Source organism: Lepisosteus oculatus, chromosome 8 (assembly GCF_040954835.1).
Source record: "Lepisosteus oculatus isolate fLepOcu1 chromosome 8, fLepOcu1.hap2, whole genome shotgun sequence".
NCBI classification, from domain to species: Eukaryota; Metazoa; Chordata; class Actinopteri; order Semionotiformes; family Lepisosteidae; genus Lepisosteus; species Lepisosteus oculatus.
Genome location: NC_090703.1, coordinates 21,684,522 through 21,709,139, shown reverse-complemented (window position 1 = coordinate 21,709,139; position 24,618 = coordinate 21,684,522). Strand labels below are relative to the sequence as shown.

Below are 24,618 nucleotides of genomic sequence, written 5' to 3'. Positions count from 1 at the left end.
ATTTTAAATGGTCTCATGTTATTCAGGAGAAAACAGTGCTGGGATTTAAAGAGAAATACAGTGTAGTAAACCTTCCGGTACTTGGTGTCTGCTCCAATTTGTGGTTAAGAAACAGGCCTCCCAGAGTTCAACAATCTGCTTTTTACTGGTGTATGCTGTAAGTGCAGGCCTTTTTTATACAGTATATCTCCATGATAAGATCTAAACACAGCTGTAATCTCCACAAAGATTGATAAACAAAATTTAATGAGGTGTTTCATTAAGCCCATGGCCTGAACTTGGCTCCACGTCATTCTTCAGACAGTCATTACAAAAGCTGGCCCTGATCTGTACAGTCTTTAAAAGATCTGGTACAAACACAGTTATGAAGTGGAACAGAGGGGGCCAAAGTTGAGTAGAGGGTTTGGTGAAGGTGGAATTTACTCATTGTCACTGCTGCGGGTGACTCATGCTCTTCAAAGTGTGTTCCTATTTTCTAAGCCACAAACACAATACAGGGCCTGAGATCACCTACTGTATGTGCTCACAGATGGCAAGACGACACAAAGTGGAAACACAATACTGTAGCTTTAACCTTGCTCATCATCTGGGTGGGGCAGCTTAATCTTGTCTGCTGGGATGCTGGGGCTCTTCACTCAGTTTCTGCCAAGCAAATAATAATAATTTCTCTGAGCCTCACACACAGACATAGGGGCTTTCTAAGAAAAAAAAAAAGAATTAAATATGTCATCACATACTGCATTTAACCAACTATTTTGGGTTTGGATACCTGTGAATGAAAAGAATAGATGACAAAACCAATATATAGATCAGGAGAGACCTAAGAAACTTGAAAACTGACACATTTTCTTTAAAAACTGTGATGATGATACAATCTTCCTGAAATGGACAGATCTTAAAACTAATTATTGTGTAAGGCAGGCGACAAGGAAAATGGGAAAATTCAAGAAGGCAAGCCTCTTCTTTTGAAGCTTGGCTGGCTGCATTAGAAACTAAAATAGTCAAATAACTACCATTGGGAAGACAATAAAGACATATACAGTATACGTAACAACAGTGCTCTATATGTTTAAATATATAGTCTTTTCTAATTACGAGATTTTTGACATTGTAAAACAGTAAGAAGCTCACCACTTCCCCCCTCAGATTTGACTGCCAACACACAAACAAAATTTGATATTTTGTGTCCCACAAGGTTATAAAAACTAGTAATCACCTCTGAGAAGAATATCTTTTCAGTTCACTCACTGCTCTTAGCAGTCACCGAGTATGAATAACCATTTAAATCAATATACTGTACATACCATCTACCTTGCATAGCTTAAAGAACGGAACCTAGCACCTAATTAAGAATGTTGTCAGGCAGGGTGCTTCAATATCTCTAAAAGTCTTGAAAAGTCACATTGCAAGAATTTTCAAAAAATACTGCACTGGGAAGGAAGGCTTTTTTAAAAGTGCATACTGTATTTAATTGTTGGTGACTGAACTGGACAAGTGAGACTGCTGTCTGTTAGTTGTTAAAGGTGCTGGGAGAACACAGTAAAGGAAAATGTAACAGGTCTCACACTGTTACAGCGATGTTAATATCTTTATGAAACTAAGGTAAGAGGTTCATAGTTCATTTCCTGCCGCAGAACGTGGCACCAGAAAAAGATGGAAAGCCAGATGCTGCTCAATTCTCCTGCAGCAGGTCTTCTCAGAGAAGCAAAGCTTTCTGTCCTGCAGGGGACTGTGGAGCAAGTTGCCTATGAGTGACCATGATCAACTCCCACAGAGGGTTAAGTTGCATTTGACACAGTGACACAGGCAAGAGAAACACATGATATTGCTTTCAGCACGGATCAACATAAATCAAGCAAACCTAAAAAATGCCACTCTTTGCACAAATCTTCATAAACGATCCAAGTACTAGCAGGTAGAATCCCTCTTTAGTATCAAATGCATGAGGATCGATGCAAATCACCAGTTTGTTCCAGGATCAACTGGGATTATCACTGTAACCTAAGCAGTTTCCCATACATTCTCAGACCTGCTTTAGAAAGCCACATTTTGGGGGGAGATTAAGAGTAGGACTTTTTTCTAAGTATTTTGCTTCAGGTCAAACTTGTGTTCCCCTTCTTTTGTCCAGAAGATGTTAGAATGTTTAGAGGTGAAAATCTGACAACAGGCAGCATTAACATGGGGAAGAGAGAAGTGAAATGAAATGAAGAGTTTACTCAAAGTTAGCAAAAAGCTTTGCAATTTGTTCAGTTAATGGCTTCTTCAGAGTATTTCTTGCCTGCAGCCAAGACTTTATGTTCAACAGCACCCAGCTGTCAAAGACAAGGACAGAATGGGGTAGTGTACCTGCTCCATGAATCTGGTTCATTCTGACAGGTGTCTACCACAGAGTCCTGGCCCCTTTGGGAGATATCTCTTCGCCGCTGTGGTAGGCCATTTTTGAAAAGTTATCACAGGAGGAAAAGGACTGGATTCATCTCACACACATCTGTTTTCAGGACACAGTATATGTCAACCCACATTCCTTTTGGCTTTCATTTGCACACCTAAAGGCTTTGTAAGATCACTTTATGTCCATATACAATTTCTTCTTTTTGCATACCCCAACTTCATCTCCATGAGACACACAGACACACAGACAGGGAGAGAAGCTTGGGGTCAGAGTGCAGGGTCAGCCATTTATACGGCGCCCTTGGAGCAGTTGGGGTTAAGGGCCTTGCTCAGGGGCCCAACGGAGAAGGATTCCTCTGTCGGCCACGGGATACTGGAACTGCGGCAACTGGAACCCCGGGAACCAACAACCTTCCAGCCACAGGCGCAGATCCTTAGCCACAGAGCCACCGCACCGCCCCCGAGTGTGCCTTCAGATCTTAAATTCACACTCTGCAAAGGGATAAAGATGTGCTTCACAATTTGTGTTAAAAAAAATATTAAATGATGCACATTTCTCGACTACAGAAAGATCCCCTCTGAAAAAAGAAATTCTGGGCTGTGGCAAGTGTTTGCCAGTCTCCAAATGAGTTCTCAAAGGGCATGTAGCCATTACCACAAAAATCCCCACACAGTTTGACAAATGTAATCACTGTGAAGTGATTTTTTGTGTGTCAAGATTAGAGAAGTGCTTGGATAAAAAAGAAAATGCCAAGCCAGTGTTGAAACCTTTTCAGTGGTATACAGCCTATAAATAAAAGACTTTGAAAATGAAGGAGCCTGAAGAATTTAAAGCTATGGTATAAAGCAGCGCACACACATCACCACACATACAAGACTCAATGTAATAATTTTATGAAAAAATGTGAACAGGGCACATAAAAGTACACAAACATAAAATATAAGTACATTTCATACGGAATGAGAAGGATCTGTGACATCCATCTAAGCAACAAATTTAGACATCATTGTTCAGCATTTTGTCTAGCCTTGCTACCAACATCCTGCATGTCAGTGGAAGGAATCCTATTCAACCACCAATAGATGCTGGTCTAACCCATCATTAGACATGAGAAACACGAGGAACAAAGAAAAAAAACTGTTTACTTGTAACAGGTATATAAGATAATCAGAGGTACATTTGCAGGAGTATTTTTCACCGATCCACACTTCCTAAAAAAGCAAGAATGAGCCCTATGACTTTAAGCAATCACCTGCAAATGTTTAAAATGACTAGGGGGACTTCTGTCTTACACATTCATATTTGTGCGACTGGATTGGAATAGTGGTGTTTTCATATTAGAAACCAATGCCAACAAAAGAAAAACTAAAGACAAATGTATGCGCTGGGAAGTGTTTCATGAGTGCAGCCCAGTGGAAAATCCACACTTTGGAAGACAGGGGCATAAACACTGTCCCCTCAATAAATTAACACCTTGTTCAATCGTCTACAAACCTGGAATTTATAAATGCTCATATCTGATGACTTGATGGACAATATCTCTCATGTTTATGTCGGGAAGAAGGTAAGAATTTTCTGTCAGGTTACAATATGACACTAGAGAAGATCACCCTTCTTTTCACCCCTGAAGAAAAAAGTGCTGTGAAGATATATTGTCTAAACCATTCCCAATTTCTGTCTCCTTAAAGATATTGTTTTTTGAAAGCATTTTTCATTCCGGGAAGTTTCTGCACAAAACATATCATGTTTTATTAATCTTTTAAATTGACATGTCTAAAAAAAACTGCAGTATCCACACAACACTTATCCACAATGTCAACTGTTCTTAAGATTGATTGCAGATGAGAGGAGGCCATTCTACCCATCCAGGTAGCCCATCTCATACAGCTGTTCTTTTTTTTCTGACAAGTATTGTGTTGCATTTTAAACAAACCAAAATCCACAATGCATTAATTCCATTTTACCGTTATCCAGCTTTTTCTTGAAAAAAGGCCAGGGTATCAGCTTTATCCACATAACAACACAGCTGGGTAGTTATTATTTATATTCCACAAGTGCTACAGTATTAATTCAATTAACCAAGGTACTATTTAGATCCAGCTCATAGGAGCTAACAGGTGAAAAGCCTAAAGAGATGTGAGCCCTCTTCCAACAGGAAGTGGCTTGCTGCCTCTCCAAGGGATGTCAGGAAGTCAGTCTTACTGAACTCACATGGGTGACCTGGATTCTGTAGCCCCATCTGTTTTTCATTTGGTAGGCTCTATTAAAGAATTTATCCTCTGTCAAAAAAAATCCCAATTTCTGCTATTTCCTTTATCTGTAATTCAGGAAATTCCTTTTTTTTCAAGTTACAACCTCCAATGATCTTTGCCATAGCACCGAGTCAGCAATTCCTGGATGGAGCAACTGACAACATCTAATATTTTCTTTGCATACACCAAAACTTGGTGTTTTGTCAAGTGTGGAAAGTATATCGTGTGCCAGATATTCAGTAAAACCACATGTTATTAGTTACAGAGTTATCGAGGAAGGCCTAGAGCCCCATCTGACTTGCATTAATTACTTAACGAGTGTGTGGTTTGGGCAACTGGCATGTCTAGATTGAAGAATCGATAATAGTTCAAATAGCACCATACCGGCCTTTTGTGGCCACTTCTAACACCTGAATAAAATAAGCCTGTTCTGTAAGTAGATCAGATTACGTGAGGTTCAGCATCTTATTAAGAATGACCTGGTTTTCGAAAGAAAAGAAAAAGCCTTTCTATTCTTTTTTAGTGAAAACAAAATGAGGTCTACTGTTGGGTTAGAGCTACAGAAGCACAAATGCATTCTCCATCTGTCATATCGGTATTATCTGTACATTGTTTATCAATACACTGGTAGAATTTTTAAGTCCTCATTATCAAAAGGTACTCATAAATTGACAACACACCACCATTTAACATTATTCAGATTATGTTATAGATAATTAGAATATTTATTAGCACTGCAATACTCACCCCTTATCTGAAAGCTGCAATTCAGAAAGTAGCACAGGGGTGATAAGGAGTGCTTGAGCCCATGGGGCACCTGAAAAGAGGTGCAATACATTTTCAAAACAGGCATTTTTGCATGTACTGAGTTCATTAAAATCTGCAAAATCAATGCACTATAAAATACTGGTAGCCTGGGACAAGTTGTCCAATCATGTTGGCAAAGCCTATAACTTTGAGGAAGGCAAAAGGGATGGATGAGATAGCTACTAATGGCTATGAGAGCGTGGTAGGTTCAGGCAAGGAGGAGACTCTTGTCTGAACTGTGCTACCCAGAAGGCAGTGGGGAGTGATCTGTGGTCCCCAGTCACCTGATGAAACGGTGAAAGGCAATTGTTCTGGTGACATTCAAATACAGGAAGCTGAAGCTTCCAAGGGGCTTTTGAACTCGACTATGCATTTTTAGAGGGGTAAGGGAACAGAGAAGTGACTAGCCAAAGAGCCATGGACAGAAAAAAACAGAGATTTATGTTATGGAATTGGTAAGCATATAGCTGTCAGTGGTCATAACTGATCAAATAATAACTTTAGTGTTAGAGCTCAATGGAAGAGTTAGTGTTTTGTTTTGTTTCCTTTTATTGTGAAAAGGTTTTGATAAATACCAAATCGTTTTAATTCCAAAGCGAAAGTGATGTGTTTTAGTGTGGAGAGATCTCTGAAGCACAGTAATGAACAAGCTAGACAGTCCAGATGGCCTTCTTGCTCTGGATTTGTGCTGATGTTTTTAAAAATATGTGCTGTATATTAAATGAGAAAACAAATCTTTAAAAAACCAAACATTTGTGATGACAGAAATCTACCCTGAAGGCCATAAGTGAAATTAACAGGGTTTGTTCTACGATACTCAGAAATGTTAGAAACTGGTGAATTTTCACAGGCTGAAAGCAGGGAAACAGCCTGTAAATGAAAGATTCAGTAGACAGAGTCAGTGCTATAAGAGTGCTGTATACTGGATAATCCATATCTAGAGAGGATTTCTTTCTTTTTTCTTCTCTATGAAAGGTTGCTTTATTTCCGTGTACCTGTCCTTTGGGGTCCCCTGCCCCCTCTCCTTGGTATTGGCACCTGTTTCTGTTGGCTAGGGATGTCTCTACCTGCTTTTCAAGAGTGCTCATTTGCAATGTTTGCTTGCAACTACCATGCACATTTTGTTACAATCATTAGTGCACTCTTTTCACACTATTTATACACATGAGCATGTATTCAGCATAATTCAGCATGACCAAAAACTCCAGACTTGTACACAAAAGAAATGTATCACTCAGATTAAATATATTTAATCCCGTGTTTTAAAAGTAATTAGGATGGGCAACTATGATTTTCCCCTGCCCATGACATTGGTCATTGTTTGTCCCGCATACAGCATGTTCTACTATACTCACCATGCTAAGGAGAAACACCTGGCAGCTGCAGGTTATCAGCATTGTGTTTTTGAAGTCACATCACTGAAGTTCTAGCACCATGTGGTGAATTCGTGTTGAAAAACCAACATAGCTTGCTGGAATGGAAAAACTGTTGACTCAAGTCCTCTGGCAGTAAACACGACACAATAAAACTACACCCAGTCTGCAGCAAAGGTATTCTTCTGTCAAAGGAAATGTCTTTCCTTATCATTATACTTCTACCCCCCTTAAATGTTGGCTTTAAAAGTGAACTAGTTAGCATAACACCACAGCTCTTCACTTGAATAATAATAATAATAATAATAATAATAATAATAATAATAATAATAATAATAATAATAATAATAATAATAATAATTGCTTACACTTACAGTATATAGTGCTTTTGTGGACACCCCACTTAAAGCGCTTTACAGGTAATGGGGACCCCTACACCACCACCAATGTACAGCATCCACCTGGATGAATGAAACTGTATTCATCTTTGACTAACACTGCGCCCTCCTTACACCATTTAAGATGGTCTTCAGGTCACATAAGGATGAAGATTTCACGTCTCGATTATCAACGTTACCCCTGAACATGCAGATCATTTTCAAACAAACTAGACTCATTCTGCTGATGCACAGATTATGGATTGCTGTAACCACTGCTTAATGAGACCTATCATGCGGATGGGCCAAACACATGAGAATACCTACCAGAAAGTGTTCAAAAGTGTTTTCTTGGTTCGTCTGGAGTATTACTGAACACAATCTGCTCACTACAATATGTAAGATGTAAATAACATTATATGTGTCCCGCAAAATACTGATGCACACACAGTTACCTTTTCATTGTGCATTAGTATGTTACAGTAAGTCAAAAGCCACATTGCAGCAATATGATCCTCGTATAGCTTGTTTTTCATCCACTGTGCAAAGGATACTACAACTTGAAACACAAAATATCGCTGTAATCCCAACTGGAAATAACACTGTTCTGGTACACTCTGCAAAAATAGTATTGTGACTGTTGTGAAATCAACATATTGGCAAGGAACACCACTAAAATAAATATTTTTTTTCTCTTCTGAGCTTACTACTATTTGAGCCAAGTACTCCCAGTACAGCAGCTGTAGGTCATCAGACAGACAATGGTCAAAAACAAAGTTCAAGGCTGGCATAAGAAAGGAGATTGTATGCATGAGCATTGAAGACAGGGTGGCATCTATGTATAGTCCATGCATCAGAATTCCATTACAGGCGTCAGACTGGCTGTCCTTCAGGACAGCTGCAAAATGAGAAATCCAGTTTTGTTTCATAAATGTCAGTGATGAGCAATCTCAGCTGGCACAGTTATAATTTAACCACTGAATCAAAGAGGCAAAGTCTCTTTGGAGGGGGAAAGCGAGTTGTTCAATAAATACGTAGACATACATTTCGTCACCAAGTTGTGCATCTGGGTTCTTCTCTCTGTACACTGTGCTAATGAACTCTTTGGAGTTTGCCAAGGCTGCCTTTCTGAAATCCATGTCCTTTCACTTATTCCAATCAATACTGTGTTAGAACACAGAAACTAAAAGAGGCAAAAAAAATGAGAGAAGGCAATTTGGCCCTTTTAGCTCATTTGACCAATCTGAGGATCTCATTCAACCACTTCTTGATGGAAGCCAATGTATTAGCTTCAATGATATGGCTGGGTAGCTGGCTCAAGACTCTCACAACCATTTTTGTTAAGAGTGCTACATGTACTCAGTTTTAAATACACTTCCCCTTAGTTTTCACTTGTGCCCTCTGGTTCATGTTTTCTTGAAGAAGCCACTGGCTTAATTCTGGTGACGTCTTTGAAAACTTAAATCAGGTCCTTTCGTAGTTTCCATTGATCCAACTAAGGGAATTCAGTTCCTTAAACCTATATGGGCAAGGCATTCCTTAATAAGATATTAACTTTGCTGTTCTCCTTTGAACTGATTCCAACTCAGGAATGTATTTTTTGAAACATTACATCCTAACTTGTTCACACAATTCTAACTGAGGCCTCACCAATGCATTGTACAATTTTAACATAATCTCTCTTGACTTGCATTCTACACTATCCATAATGTTGTGAAGCTTTCTGTGTCCCAATTTAAGAGCAAAAGCAATATTTTCTCTACTTCATAAGATCACCCACTCTGTCAGTGGCATCCATTTCATGTTTATCACCAAAAGACTCCAGAATTGAAATCAAACAGAACTGTTAGCTGTACAGTGTAATAAAGATCTGACAGCATCATAACGATGATCAGCACTTTATACCTCTACTGTTCCAACAAAATGCCAACAGTTTTTTCAGCTACAGTAAGGCCTGCCAACCAGATCTGTTTCTGCTGCTGTGAAAGACCAACACCAATGATAAATTTATCATTCAACAAGAGAGTGGAAGATTCTTGTCTACAATTGCAGACAAGCATGAAGAAACCTGTCTCCAAAATGTAACCACATCTCCATTAATTTTCCTGTCCATTCTTTCTATTTGTTTTCTCTTCTGGCACTGACTAGGACTTGCTAAAACCCGAATCACATTCAAAATACAAACCAACAAAATCTCCCTGTACGGAGAGAAGGAGAAGAAGTAATAATCAACATACTGTACTTCTCAGTGTTCTGTTTATTAGAGACATCTGTTCTTGTACTTGTATATCCTCTCACAGTTACAGCACTCATTCAACACTGGATACAAAAATATTATCATCTCCTGTTTTATGTTAGGCTCATTTTATTGTGTGCTTTCCTCAATGCCCTTTGATCAAAGTTAAAGTCTACAAAGGGAATGAACAGCAGGCCAGGACAGAAATGACACCAATACGTTTTTAGCTTTAGGGATCTGAGTCTCTTCTAGGTACAGGGTGACTTACCAGTCATTGAGCACTGGCCAAGCTCTGCAAAAAGCTGGAAAAGCATGTGCAGGATAACACGTCCTAGCGGTCAGAATGATAGGGTCACTTACTGACAAGCTGCTAAGGCCGGAACCACTGACAGGTATGAAAAGCTGGCAAGTTTCTTAGAAGAAAAAAACACCAAGAGGTGGAGCTTCCCAAACGTTCCTTGGCCAAATATCATAGTCTGGATTTATGGAATTATCCTGTGTCTTCTAGCTTCAGACACAGGTTCCTGTCTTGGAGGCACTGCATGACACTGAGGAATGGACTGATGTCAGATTTTCATGAGAAAATCTCTTGCTTCTGCAACTAACTTTGAATACTTTGAACTCCTGATGTGTTTACCGTGCCCACTGCACTTAGTTTTCTTCTTTCAACATTGCTTCACATTCATGAGATTTGTCTACTTGTTTTGGTTTAGTGATTTGCTAAGACAGTTTCCATCTCTGCCTGGTGACTTGACAGCGCCACACTAGAGAAGCTTTGGTAATGTAAATGGTTACTGATACAATTATTAATAACACATGAATATAGCTAGATGGAAGCACAGTAGTGGTTAGCACTGCTGCTTTGCAGGACTGAGATCTTGGGTTCAACTGTGGACCTGGGATATTATCTGCATTGATTTTGTATGTTCTCCCCTTATTTCCTTTGGGTGCTCCGGTTTTAATTGGCTTCTGGAAAAATTCACCCGTATGAGTGTGTGCTTGATGTTTGCTGAGATAGGCTCCGGCTCACCCGCTACAGTGAATTGCATGAAGAAGTTAGAAAAATAATGGATGGAATATCGCTAGATCTTGGACTATCAACACAACGCTGGAAAGACAATAACTGCTCACAAATGTGTCGACTTCTAAGTGAGTGAATTAATTGAAAAAGTGAGATAAATTTTGCATCTCATTCTAGATACAAACCTTGCTAAATAAAACGTATTCAGTTTCCAAACGTTAGTTCTGAAGCAAGCATCTTGTAGTAAAATTATCTAACGTGGTTTATTGTGGACAGAAGACAAAGAGTTTTTATTGGTCTTATTTTTAATCTTATGGAAAAATTTATCTTGGGGTTATTTTCAAAAACACTTAAATGTCAGTTTCGGCTAGAGCATCTGTTTCCTGTATACGTCTCACTGAATTTAAGATTTCTTTCAGGTCCTTTTATTCATTTTCAGTTTCCTTTTGGTGTTTTATTAACCTTTCTAGTTTTTGGTCTTTCTATCGCTAATGTAAGTCTAATAGTCATATTGTTTAGGGAATGGTATTACTGGCTAGCTGTTTTCTAGAGCAAATTCAGAGAAACAAACACAATATCTGCTGTAACAGCTCTACACAGCCACTGTCTTTAAAAGGGGAAATGATGAAAAGTCATTATAAGCTGCTGTTGCTGAAAATGCAAGAAGAACGAACAGCACACTTTGCTGAAACAGCTACACACTATTAATTGGTGACAGCATACACACACCACAGGACGGTGCTTCCTACATTTTTCAGCTTGTGGCACAATTATAATGTCCCAGTAGTCTTAAAGGCACAAAAATGATTTGAAAAAATATGGTCTTATATTGCAAGAAATAACATACTGTATTTTGACATGCAACTACAGTTTAAATGATAAATACTCCTACTCCCATGGAGTGGAATTGCAATGAGAAATGTGAACTCGTTTCAGTGAACAGAACAGCTCAATATTTGGTTCAATGCTGAAAATGGCTTCACAAAACTCCCAATCCACATTTTTGTAAATATCTGATTCCAGGGCACACCTGAGACCTTTACCACAATTTAATTTAATACATTACATTTTATTCAGTGATCCATCTGTTTTGCGAACTGGTCACTTTTACCACTCCCTCACACACACATTAAACCCCTTTAGTAAAGCGCCTCTTTTAAATTTGGCATGGCCCTTAAGAGAGAAGTTATTTTCAAGAAGGAACAGCACTGGACAAAGACTTAGGTGCTGCATGTTTTTGCCATCACACTTCACAAGACACTGAATCTTTCAAAGATTTCAGAGAAGGTGTGAGGAGTCCAATTACATAACTCTCTGACTTCACACGTAGAGCATTAACAACCTTTGTGAGATACTGGCTGGAAAAAGCTCGCAACTACTTCATAATTTCCCTCATCCTTCATTGTTAAGAAGCTTGTAGCTTGTAATGGAACTAAGATGCTAAAGGGTCTTTAACTGGTGTAGGAGACAATACAAAGCCAAACTAGTCAAAAACGATACAGATAACATATTATAACTTTATATTCCATCCTCTCCAAAGAAAACCATCCTTGGCAATTACAATAGCTTTTCTAAACAGCTATGACTGTTTTATCTTAACAGAAATGTAGGTTAGGCCAAGGGTTCTGTGTCCAGACAAAGCCCTGAAGCCCACAGTTGTAACTCTCAGCCTCCTTTCCTCTCAGCTTCACTCCTTTTCTATGCTTACGCATATTTTATTTTTCTGAAAACAATCTCTAAAAGGAGGAACCACCCAAAATAAGACCATTGTTCAGATAATCAGCCAAACTTCCCTATCTTCCCCTTTGGGGTTGGGAACCATGGCAACAGACTGTTGAATTCCATTAGCCAAGCATATATTGAGGTCTTTCCTCCAGTGAGCACTCGGATCATTAAGACAATAGGGAAAAAACAGACGACTGAGATTTTTAATTTTATAACAGATTCTTAGGGGCAGTCTTCCATCAAGATCAATCCCTTAAAAACCTGTCTGGAGAGGGGAGACATCACTGAAGCCTCAGAAGCAGCCACTGCTGTCTCAGTCTGTTGATATGTGCAGTACATAAACAGGGATGTTTAAATTGCTGTGACTCTATCTGAACTTGAACTGTGTCCCAGTGGGGCCAACTATTGTATATACTATATACAGTGTAGTGATGCTGTAGCTTGTTCTAAATCTTTCAGAAAAGTCTGCAACGGACGATTATTAGTTTGCTTTTCTTTTGGTCTGACATAATAATTCTCCACAGGTTTAACTCAAATGAACTCTAGAAAAAAAAAAGTACTGTATATAGTATATACAGTATACTGAAATTAAAATCATTCATTTGATTTCACTTCCACAACCACACCTGATTCTTGCCATGTTTGTGCCTAAAAAACTGTTCTCAGCCCATTTCTCCACAAGCAGCAGACTGCTCTGGAATTCTCAGAGCAACCTACTGGGAGATAAAGAGTCCTAGAGCCATCAGGACACTACAGTGCCTTTGAGGGCTGCATAAAGTAAGAAAACCTTACTTTACCTTACCGCACAAAAAAGTGGTACTTTGCAGGCAGGGCAATTGGGTTTTTTTCGTAAACCCTTCAAAAAGAAGAACTTTTAGGTTTCTACCTGCAACAATTCAAGCAAAACCTGCCAATTAAAATCAATAGCTTCCTATCTAGTTGTCTAAGCTTGGGAAATGCATTTGCAGCTCATTCTCAATCTTAAAGTGAGTGGATGGAAGGAGGAGGGGATGACAGGGTCTGTGCATTCCAGGGGTGGGAGTGGGTGTGGGAAATACACCTGCAAGCAACTCTGTCACAATGTCATTTAAAAATCAAAGCATACTATGGTTCAAGATAAGAGAAACAAAAAGAAAAGTCTCTGACCCCCCTCCCCACACCCACCCCCTACCCCTACCTCAATGGAAGTGATTTTAAAGTAAATCAATAAAGGATTCCCCTTCAGCATACTCCAGAGTCCACCTTGTTTAAGGGGGATTGACAAATTTACATCTGTTTGCCTTCTGGAGGATCCTGAGCTTAAACAAACTGGAAAAGAAAAAAAAAGAGACTTGTAACCCTGTAACTGATTAGCTAGCCTCTTGGCAAAGCAACCTGTTTACCCAGCACATAAGCCATCAGTCCAGGGGGGCTGCTGAGCCTGTAAGTAACCAGATAAAGAAGAAGGATGATGATGATAATGAGGAGGAGGAGCTATATGTTTAAAGCACCACCCTCCTAAGGCCTCCTGGCATGGCCTGGAAGACTCAGAAACATACTTTTTCAGCCCCCCGCCTGCTCAGGATGAGACTGTTCAATCCAGAATGATAATTACATTGGTTCCTATGGAATTATGGAATTATCTCTTATATACGTGCATCAATCTATCCTTCATTCTCCTTCATCTGTACCTGAATCATAACAAGACAAAGAACTGATACCCAGAAAATCATTAAGACCAATTCAATAAGACAACTGAATAAACAAGTCACCCCCCTACCCACTGGACGAACCCCAAATATTAGCAAGTGTCCCCCAAATCATAGATTTCTCATTTTAAAAAGCAAGTCAGCATATTTGGCAGGACAGGTCATTCATTTGATTTTCTTCAGTTTTGTACTAACAGAAAAGCTTGAACAAGAACAATGTTTGTACAGTATAAAAAGAACAAAACTTAAAGAAATGTCTGTAGTACATTAAATACACTCCCCTGAAGGTGTAGCAGAATGACATAGTAGCATCCTCATCATCAGCACAAGTTTACATGTTTTTTTACATCTGGTAATAGAACACAACTATGAAAAAGTGAAGCATCAGAAAAATCATTGCAGACTGAAAATGTAAGAATTCCAGAAAGAAAACATTTTTTTGGGGCTTTGCACTGAAGAATTTGCTTTTTCCTTTTTACATAAAAACCTGCTATAAGTTTCAGAGCGGAAAGCACAGCCCACAATATCATAAATGTGGGTGTGCAGGTGACAACTGAAGGTAAACAAGGACCTGAAGAAACTAAAGATTTATGGGAAAACATCTCAGTGTTTTCTCTTCTTAAATGCTTTTGAATGGCATTTTTTTTATCAGTAGGTCACCCAGAGTTTTTTCAGATTACCAGTTCCTGTGCAGGACACTGAAGAAAAACACAACCTTGTGAGGAGAATGGAATGTTAATCAACCTCCATTAAACACAGAGCTTCACATCCAACACCTCTTAGTTCACAAAGTTACTCCCAAATGAGTAGTGGTTTTTAAACAGGATAACTTCAGCCGTTCTTTCCTGTACAAACTGAAAAGGAAGTCCAGGCTGAGGTGGGCACATCCTTATTCACTGGCAGCTTCTGCTATCTGATGGGGCTTGGTCTCTGTGAGGCTATAGCTAAAGGCTGACCGCACTCTGATTGGCTGAAGCCCAGGATCAGTTCCTTGATGGGTGGAGCTTGCTTGGTTTTCATCTCCTGCAATTGAAAAGAAAGTCCCATCAATAAATATTCATCATGACCGAGCTGAACATTCACAGCTATCTATAAAGGCAGTGGTGGGCCTCTCTTCTCTTCAGACACTTCAGGGGCTTCTTGGTTTCATTCCTCCTCAGCCGTTCATTGTGTATCCGGAATGATTAACTTCATCCGTCAAGGAAAATCCTTTTATTCTTCAACATTTATAAAATTACATTAACTGGAAATCCACGGAATCTGGCCCTTTATTTGTTTTTTGGATTAGGGTGAGGGTGACAGTCTCACTGGTCAGTGTAAGTTCCTCTTGTAAAAGACTGCTAAACAACTTTTTTTTCTATTTTGATGGTACCAACTGTGACAACTCTGACAAAGGAAAAACAAAGATTTGAAGACTGTTGAAATTGTTACCAAAGCTTTTAGAAACACAACTGTCAGTGAAAGCTCAAATGCCTTTTTAACTTTACATCCTCGCAAAGAAACTCACCAAAAAAAACCAGACACTTAGTGTCCAACAGCCCAAACTCACAAGCTATGCAAAATGGGCAAAAATGAACCTGAACATCCAAACTACTTCTCTGTGTCAGCTGCAGTAGAACAAATTTCATTTTGTATTGTTCCTTGAATATTACCAGTAAAGCAGGATGACAGATCTCTGAGGGAACCTGTTGTGTTTATTCAGACTGGCTGGAAAGCATTACATATCCTCTCCAAAACTCTTTCCTGCTTGTTAGGAGGAACAGATTTTCTTGTCAGACATCCAGAGATGACAGGGTAAAATAGTTATTAGCATGGTAAATGGAACCTAAGGAACACACAGATTGTGAGTGGTTGGGGAGGTTTAGAGCCTTATAAAAACATTTGGAAGGTAAAAATATAAAATAGTATTAAGTGTCCATTTCTAACGGCATCATTCATATCCCATGTTGTATTTTGTGTTTTCTGAAGCATTATCTTTGATAATTGTACAGAAAACAAGAGTATTTTTAAGTACAGAGCTGTCTTCTTTTATTTGGAAATTTATTTTTTTCAGGGGACATGAGCTATCACAATATTTACGTGCTGGTGATTAAAGAGGAAATAAATACCAGAAGGTGTCCAATTTAAGTGATTCTTCACAAAACAATTCCCAAAATGCCAGAAAGTTAAAGGCGGAAGTAGAATGTGTTTTTTTTCCTTCTTCATTATCTAGAGCTCTATTTAAATTCCTCTACAAGGTGATTCCCTGCTCTATTCTTTCACTGTCTCTTCTACAATGTCAAGTCTCATAAAAAGCCAATGAGAGGTGGTATTCCTGGGTATTTCCACTTTATAATCAGGATGCAAAATCTGCATGGGAATGCTTTTTAAGTGCCACCTTTACAATCACAGGGGAATTTTGCCCATAGTTAAATACAGACACATTCTGAATGATTCAAAAAGATCTCATATGAACCTGGCAAATTTTTTACCAGAAAACTGGACAATGATTGTTTGGCGGCCTAGGGTTTTAATCTCAGTCTGTCAGTGTTTTGCCACACTGACATATCTGTAACTTCTACCTTATTTTTGCGAGTCTCTATTGTGACACTACTCTCCTTTTGCTGCCTGAACAGTTTTTTCCAACAATGTATTGGTTTATATTGCCAAAAACTAATTTACCTCACTATGTTGACAGGTATAATTCTATCACATGATACAAAACTGTCATCTAACTTATCTTATTCATTACTGTTCATGAGATTTCTGTTGCTGACAGGTTTTGACTTTTGTCACATATGATATCTCTACAATTCCAGGAGTAGCAGTATGGTTTCTGGTTGGCTTGCTGTGTGTTTTGAAGCAGTTAACAACTCAAGAGAGGTTGAAGATACAAGGAATTACAGAACAATTGTCATTGTGAGCTGAGGGAAGTTCCCCCACTGCATTTTTCGCTTGTTGTTTGGATGTTTCTGATACTGACATACTGTAAGTGATACTGACGTTTTATCATATGTTCATGCGGGAGATGGCATCTCGTGTAAATTTCACTTCACACAGACTTGAGAAGCCTCAACAAAACCTTTCTAAAAGTTGGTGAGGGTCACAGCGGCGGGATTTTTTTTAACACATAAAGCAAAGCCTGGTTGCAGACAATGCTGCCACACGGTTTTGTATAAAACCAACAGGGAAAAACCCCTCTGGGCCAACCACTACCCAGAACTGTGAGTCACTGTGTCAGTGCGGCATTAATGAGGGGATCAAATTGAGCTGGATCTCCTATATCAGCTTTAGCTTTGATTTCTCCCTCCTCAAAACAAAACAAGAATGGAAAAAAAATGTCTTGAAATGAACACCTTGGCAAAACCTGCCACTATATAATGTATCCAAAAGTGGCCTCAACTTGGAGCTCTGCCAGACCCCTAACCCTATCTGTCATTTCATTAAAAAAGGAAAGAATACCGCAAGGGAATTAGGGATCCCTGCACATTACCTGCCAGTTCCTGGGGGAAGGAAAGTACAGAACATATGGGACAATCTCAAGCAAACAGCGGTGTATGCAGAAATCAGGTGGACGGCCAGATAGAGCTATGAAACATTAACCAAAACTTCTCTAAAAAGGGCAATCAAAACCTTTTCCTAACTTTACAATTTACATGGAGAAAAGTAAGAAACCATATGAGTAAAATGCAACGTCACTTATATTAACGGACTCTTAACCTAGCCTAATGATGAACTGCAGTCAGCCTTTATGGGATTAAAGGATTGCCCGGATTGCCTGCATTCTTGTTGCAATTTTCTTTCATGCAGTCTCATTCGAAGTGAGTATGTTTCAGTGAAATGGGGGTTTGTAATGCTAGCAATTGTCTGACACTTGCGTTCTTTTTTGCTCAGTTACTAATAAGCCTATTGGTCTTAACCAGAATTAATCTTTAAATAGCTCAGTTACATATTTCTCTGGAGCGGATTCCTCTGCTTATTCCTATGCTACTGTTTGCCACAGAGGAGCATGCAGCACAATGTTGGTAGGAAACCTGCCTTCAATTAAGGCTTATCGTCAACCAAGGTGCACTTTATCTACTGTGTAATAAACGTTACAGACCTACCAAAGTTCAGACCTAACAACAGGTCTAGCAATCTTGCATTCAAGCAGTTTCAGAAGTTTAAATCTTACATAAGAATGTGTCATACATAAAACACACAGTGTGTTAAAGTAAACTCAGTCTCATTGCCACCCCAACTGTCATCACAACACGTACTATAAAGAAAGGTTTAAAATAATGAACTCTGATATCAACATAGTTCGAGCTGACTTACTGTATCTAAAATACTTCTGGTGAAAAGTTTTACATGTCTATTTTTGAAAAATACTCTTGGACCTCTTTTTGTGTGGCAATTTTAAGGACCATTCAACATTTTTAGTAGATAAAACAGCAAAACAAATCTTTATCATTTATAAAATTATGTTTCCTACAAAGTCAATTCATGTGTTTCCTTTAAATTGTAGAATGGGGCTGTGAACTGCAAGTATAATGAAAAATAAGTAAAATAAATACAAAGAAGTGTTATAAATCACAATACCTGTTAGATTGCAATGTAAGACAAACGCTGACAACTTCTCTTCAGTAAAAGACTTCAAAAGCACTATGAGCTAATTTAACATTGCACCAGTAAAGCAATGATACACAATTTATTTTACCTCCTGAATCTCAAAATGAGGCTTAATCCCTCAAAAATAAAAACAAACTATTAATGGAATGGCTGACAATTAGTAAAGTGTGTTGTTGCTCATGAAAAAAGATCTTTCTCTTCCCTCAGCCCCTAGCCTCCAGGGACTGTAAAATGAATCTTGGGCAGCTGTGTTGAGGCCTACAGTAACAGTTCCAAAGCGAACCCATGTCCCTCACTGATTAACAGCAGAACAATGCAGTTCTTTGTGACCGACTCCCCTCCCAGCTCCGCAAGGAGAGTTTCCTGTCGATCCAGGCGCATCAGACAGAGACAAACAGCACGAAGGACAGCAGCTTCGGAAATGGGGGACAAACAGCCTGGTAATTGATCGGCGAGCAGATGGAAACACAATAAGACCACAGACAGACTGACAGCCAGGCTCTGTCCTCTTCCTACAGTCTTTCTCAGAGGAACCATTTCTCATTGGGCTTTGCTCAAAGCAGGTGAGGAGCTCCTGGATTCTGTGACTCAGGTGCATTAAAGAATTAAGAAATTACATTTGTATAACATCCAAACCATGCCAGTCCTGTCTCCTTTAATAGAATAAAGAACCCATAAATAGACTTCTTGGAGATCAAATGTCAGTCCCAATACTACAGCACACATATTAGCTTCTTATATTTCATAAGAAACTCTGTCACTGATCATCCTCAGTTAAATGCACCAAGCCACTACAAATGTGCAAGAACTGTATGTTTCTTTTTCTACAGCTGGTCAGACATCACAAACAGAACAGTAAAAAAAGGAGCCTGGAGCAAGTTACTGCTTATCTTTAATCTCCAGAATGAAAATCATGAACACCTTTCTTTCTCAATATTGTTCAGGAGAGATCTACTTAGATATTACACATTCAACACACATCCTGCACAGTTATTATTCTGTTCCAGTAAGCCATGAAAACGCCTAGATTTGCAATTTTGATGTAATGGTTGTGCTGACTGTCACTGCTGTGCCCCTAATTAGGGCATGGAAATCCCACTGTTCTTTATGATTTTTATTGGAATTAGTTCACAAAACCGTTATACAATCTGCCTACCTCAAGTCCTAGACATGATGCAGGTGCCAGAAACGGTTGTAAACAATGAGCATTTTCTTGTTTTCTGCTGTACATATTTCCCCTAATATTCCCACTGCCCATGGGAGGACGCGTCACAGACCTTTGTTGCAATTTGTAAAGACAGGGACGTGCAAGGAGGAAAAGATATACAGCACAGTTGAGAGATTTTTCAATTAAAAACAATCCCATGAAAATGGGAATAAAAAGCTACTTAGGATTTCAAAATCTTAGTAACTTAATATGATTTTATGAATGAGGCTCCCAGATATTGGATTAAATGTCTGAGCTGGTTCTTTAAACAGCAAGCTCTGCAGCCCTGCCCGCCAGGACTCTGCCTTATCCAGCTTTAGTGTGCTAAGACTCCATTCACAATGGAAAAACAGTCCCAGGCCCGCACAGCTGTCCGTGTGTGAGATCACAGTACAAAAAGACAGGCAGCTGGGACCAGGAGAGGGAAGGAAAAAGGCCGTTTAAAAAATAAAACAAGCCATTAAGGTTTTTTTTTTGCGACTGTGTGTGAGAGTGCATGTGTTTTCCTTCCCTGCGATAGAACACGGTGTCCTCGACGTGTGCCACACATCTCCCAACGCATCAGAGCAAAGTCAAGGCCGCGTCTGCTCACTGTGTGCGTGAGCACGGGCCACAGGGGAGAGCCGCACTTGGTCGTACAATCTGGATGAGCAACTCTTCAATGAGAACGGCCTCTCGCAGATGTGTTTGGCTACGGATGAATCCACATCTGCTGACTGCACGGGAAGGCCTGTAATTAAAAATGCTGAATAGAGCTTCAACACATTTACTTCCAGGAACGGTATTGTTAGGCCAAGACTGGATTGAAGTGCATTAACGTCTAATACTGGAATGAGCAAAATAAAAAATCAGGGAGAATAATTACTTTGGTCTGGGACTAGAAATCAGAGTCAGATACAAATACCTGGAAATGGAATGCAAGTAGACTCAAAACAATAGGAAGCATGTCTTAAGACAATGTTTGGAACAGAGACTATTTTGCGGAAATAGGACTTAGTTCATGTTTGGTTTTTCAGGATAATTACATACACAAGACACTGACACATTCTGAACATTCCAAAAAGACAGGCTGCTGTAACGTAGCTTCCAAGTGTTGATGAATGCTGATAAACCCTTAAATCATGCCTATAGAAACTTAATTAATTCAGAATGCTCTTTGTGTAGAACCCTTTATAGCTCAATTCAAAAACAAAGCACTAGGTTAAATCTCACATACCAGTTTAGATACATAGCTTGCTTTAGAACCATTAATACACACAGCGTCCAAACAGGAAGTCTCCGGTATGCCTGGCACAGACTGGTACACACCTGACCTTGAGGGCAGAGACAACAGCTGTCCGCCTGTAAAAGCTGTGACACTGTGCTACTTTCTTAACAGTTGGAATATTTGTTCTGAGAAATGTTAAAAATAAAGCTATTCCCAGAGCTGTGTGGTATTTGCAATAACAGACCTTCTGCACTTGGCAGGTGCTATCATCAAAAATGGGTGTCTGCCAGCCATTTCTCACATGAAACCATGTCACAGAGGTCTAAAGGTTACAGGGAGAAAGCAGACTCTTCACATTGAGTAGAAAATCAGTTGGGATTGAGAAAAAACATTTTTGCTAATTTAATAATGCTTTGACAATTCCTGTTTCATTTCCAACCATGCGAACTGGAAATGTAAAGGTTAATTCCTAATGAAAGTATGAGACCCATGGTAGTAATGTGTTTTTTTTTCTAAATGGCCATGTATAAAATAGGTCTTCTTGTGACAAGTGGAAAAAAAGACACAGAGGAGTTTGTACATGTAAATCCATTCGATAACAAAATGACTGATTTCCCAATTCACACAGACTACTTATTTCTGGAAAGTAATAAAATGAGCTAAATCACACACACACACAGGGAATAGCTTTATTTACACAATTCAGTATTTAAGAAACAGAAGCAAATCATCTTCTTAAAGTCAAAAACCACAATTCCTGTCCAATAATGCTCAGATACAGTATGTTTACACAGCCCTTTGCAGATATTTTCAGTGATATTTTTAGACAGCACCTTAATAAGGACATTTGAGTTATTGCTGTTAACAGCAATTATTCTCCTTCAGCTATCTAGAGAATGTAAGAAAACAATCTGGCCTGGTATTTCTGGTAAGTGCTGGTGGAGAGAATAGGTTAACTCTTTCTAAAATCCCCATTCTATTCCAGTAATATTATCTAGCTTTACAAGAACATAAAATATGCCGGGTGTTGATCACTTGTTTAAAACATCTATAAGGCTATAATGAGTACACAGATGAATTTGTCACATTTTTCCCTAAGTAGAATAAAGCGATTTCACCAGAATAAATGAAAAAGAGGCTCTAAAAAAGAGGTTCTGCACTAGAGCTAAAACCATCCAGGTATTGTCACAGAGGTGGTACTGATTAACAAATGCTTGTGGTCTTGTTTAGACATTTGCTTGCCAATTTCTAGAGTATGCACCTCGCATAGACTTGTGTAATTGAGCTGCACGTTTTGGTTTATTATCTCTGTCTTCACTGGTATTTTTTTACAATGCTTATGATTTTTTCTTCATTACTTATAAAAAGCCATGCAAAATTCTGCTTGTGACAAAAAAGGCACTGTTTTTTTTTTGGTAAAGATCTGAGATCTGGAAAGAGCAAAAAAAAAAACAAGAAAAAAAATAATTAAGGCAATCCAATGCTTTCAGACCTCACCGTGTAGCCAGTGAATGTCAATGAAGTCTCTTGGCTCTGTCAGAACGCGAGTCCCAACATGTGGGTGATTGTGTGGGCTGGCGGGGGTGTGAGCATATCTTTTCATTGGGGAAAATATATGTGGGGGGGTTCACGCAGTACCTAAAAAACGCAGAACAAGAGGGAACAAGTCCTACTGCTCGGCTGGCTATTGCTTTTGGCTTTCTCATGGTTAACCTAAAAAATGCTGGTGCAGAAAAAAATAGTAGCAGTACAGTATATGTTACATTTTTTGCTGAGGATCAGTGAAAGTCCATGGAAAGTGACATGCTTGCAATTTTTCTAATGTCGGGGTGTAGTGAGGTGGATAGTACACCAGGCCCTGCTGATGGACCACAGGCCTCCAATGTTGGTTTTCTTTCCTTGCTCAAGTTCAAAGTAAACACTGCTGGGCGGGAGTCCTCTCAGCTTGGGAGTTCTTCTGTTTATCTGAACTTTTCCTGTGCTCAGAGCGTCCCGCCCCCACAAAGGCCCAGAAATAGCTGGCTCTCCCCTCGAAGAAGTGCTGTTTTTAAAACTGTACCACTATTTTGTTTCTTGCCTTAAAGAAAGCCTGTATCCAGTAACAGTTTTTCTAACCCAAATCATGAGGGGTCCCAAATTTCAAGCTTCACCTCACAACACACATATGGGCGAAGCACTATTCTGATTGCTGGAATAAAAAGGTAATCAAATCCTGATAGAATTTGCTCCTTACCACCTGGAAATATAAATGCTAGCCACGTATTGTCAGCAACTTGCTTAGTATGGGCACTTGCTCGAAACCGTGCTGCTAATTTCTTAAGTTTAGCAAATATTCGTTGCCAAACTACACTAACGTACAAGTTCCAAAACTCTATTGAACACTGAAACTCCAGGTGAACTAACTGAACACACACAGGGAGTGCCAATACCTTTGTCAGCAATTTTGATTATTCAGCAAACTTTGAAAAGAGAGCACTGATAAATCAGTATACACTAGTTTAACGAGCAATATTTGTTCAATGAAATGAATAGGAAAATAATGTTTTCAGGTAAAGTTTACCAGTACTTTTCTCTGTGACAGTATTCTTGTGATGCGGAAGCACCCTGTGGCTTTTCATGGATTTAGTTACAGGCTTTCTTTATCTCTAACCTACACCACAAAAAGCAGATCTACCTGGCCGTAAGAATGAGGTAGCCACTTCATGGCAAGTCATGGAAGGTTGTGGGTTCAAATTCCAAGTGAGACACTGCTGTTATACCCTTGAGCAACACACTGCACTTTTAGATTGCTTCAGTAAAATGACCGGCTGTACCAGTACCAGTGTACAGTATATGATTAGCCAAAGAATTTAATAATAAAAAGATATTATGTGAATTGAAGTTTCTGAATTCAATTTACAGTACCCAACCTAATTTGATGGTTTAGGAGGTGCCAACTCTTCAAACTACTGGGTTATCTGACTTGTCATTCCATTTTAGATCAGCTTACCTTATTTTCAGTCAGAGTTATGGAAAGTTTGTCCAGTTTCTTTGTTTAAAAGAGAAGGATGTGAAAAACCTACAGAAATAGACAGAGCTAACTATGGAAGATTCAGCAGTCTATAAGGCCGAGTACCATATGTGTAAGTATCTGGAACGTGTTTAATGTCATTCACCAATACCTTTGCATTACACCATCGTTATAATTTCATCATAGTTAAGGTACAGAAAGATCTCCATTGAGTGTTATATGGGGAGTTCTTTCAAAAGTGATTGAAATCTGGGACCAGAAGGCTGATTCCTTATGGCTGTGACAGTAGTATAAGGTGACACCAGTGATTTCAAATGAGGCAGGCTATTAAGGCAATGGCCTCATGTAACTCAGGTAAGGAAAGACAACAACTTAGAGCAGTGCAAACATGTACAAGTGAGTCATTACACTTCCTCTTGCAGGAAAACTCAAAGACCGATCTGTGATCGAGTTGGACACAGAAAATGAGCTGTCATATGCACCACTACCTCTCTGTTCTTACAGAAGCTGCTGTGGCCTGAATAACTGAAACAATCTGCTTTTGTGTTGACATGCATCTCATTTGTATGAGTACCAATTTATGACAAACCAAATTAGGGTAGAACATTCAAAAAGCCCTAGTGAGTGGCACAACAAACATCATTCAATTGCAGCACTAGCTTACACTGCCCCCAGTGGTCCATTTTTAAGCGAGGAGGCAGGCGTTCGAGATATTCAAAGCCTCTCCAGTTGA

The 24,618-nt window shown here is 39.2% G+C and overlaps 1 protein-coding gene across 5 annotated transcripts in view; it reads right to left on the bottom strand.

The window, feature by feature from the left end:
* Nucleotides 1-126: 126 nt before the first annotated feature.
* The window catches only part of rad51b (RAD51 paralog B), a 194,290-nt gene continuing 169,798 nt past the window's right edge, over nt 127-24,618 (bottom strand). Inside the window, exons 10-12 of one of the 5 annotated variants that reach the window (XR_011190241.1) lie at nt 6,807-14,894; nt 5,392-5,461; nt 127-2,883 (exon numbers count right to left, since the gene is read on the bottom strand). Coding sequence is in view for 1 of the 5 variants with exons in the window: in XM_015351259.2 (XP_015206745.2) it covers nt 14,761-14,894 (134 nt within the window). In the remaining 4 variants the exon portion in view is untranslated. Of the gene's footprint in view, nt 2,884-3,269; nt 14,895-24,618 lie in introns of those variants that run through there. The other 4 variants (XR_011190240.1, XR_011190242.1, XR_011190239.1 and 1 more) reach the window with 4 other exon arrangements.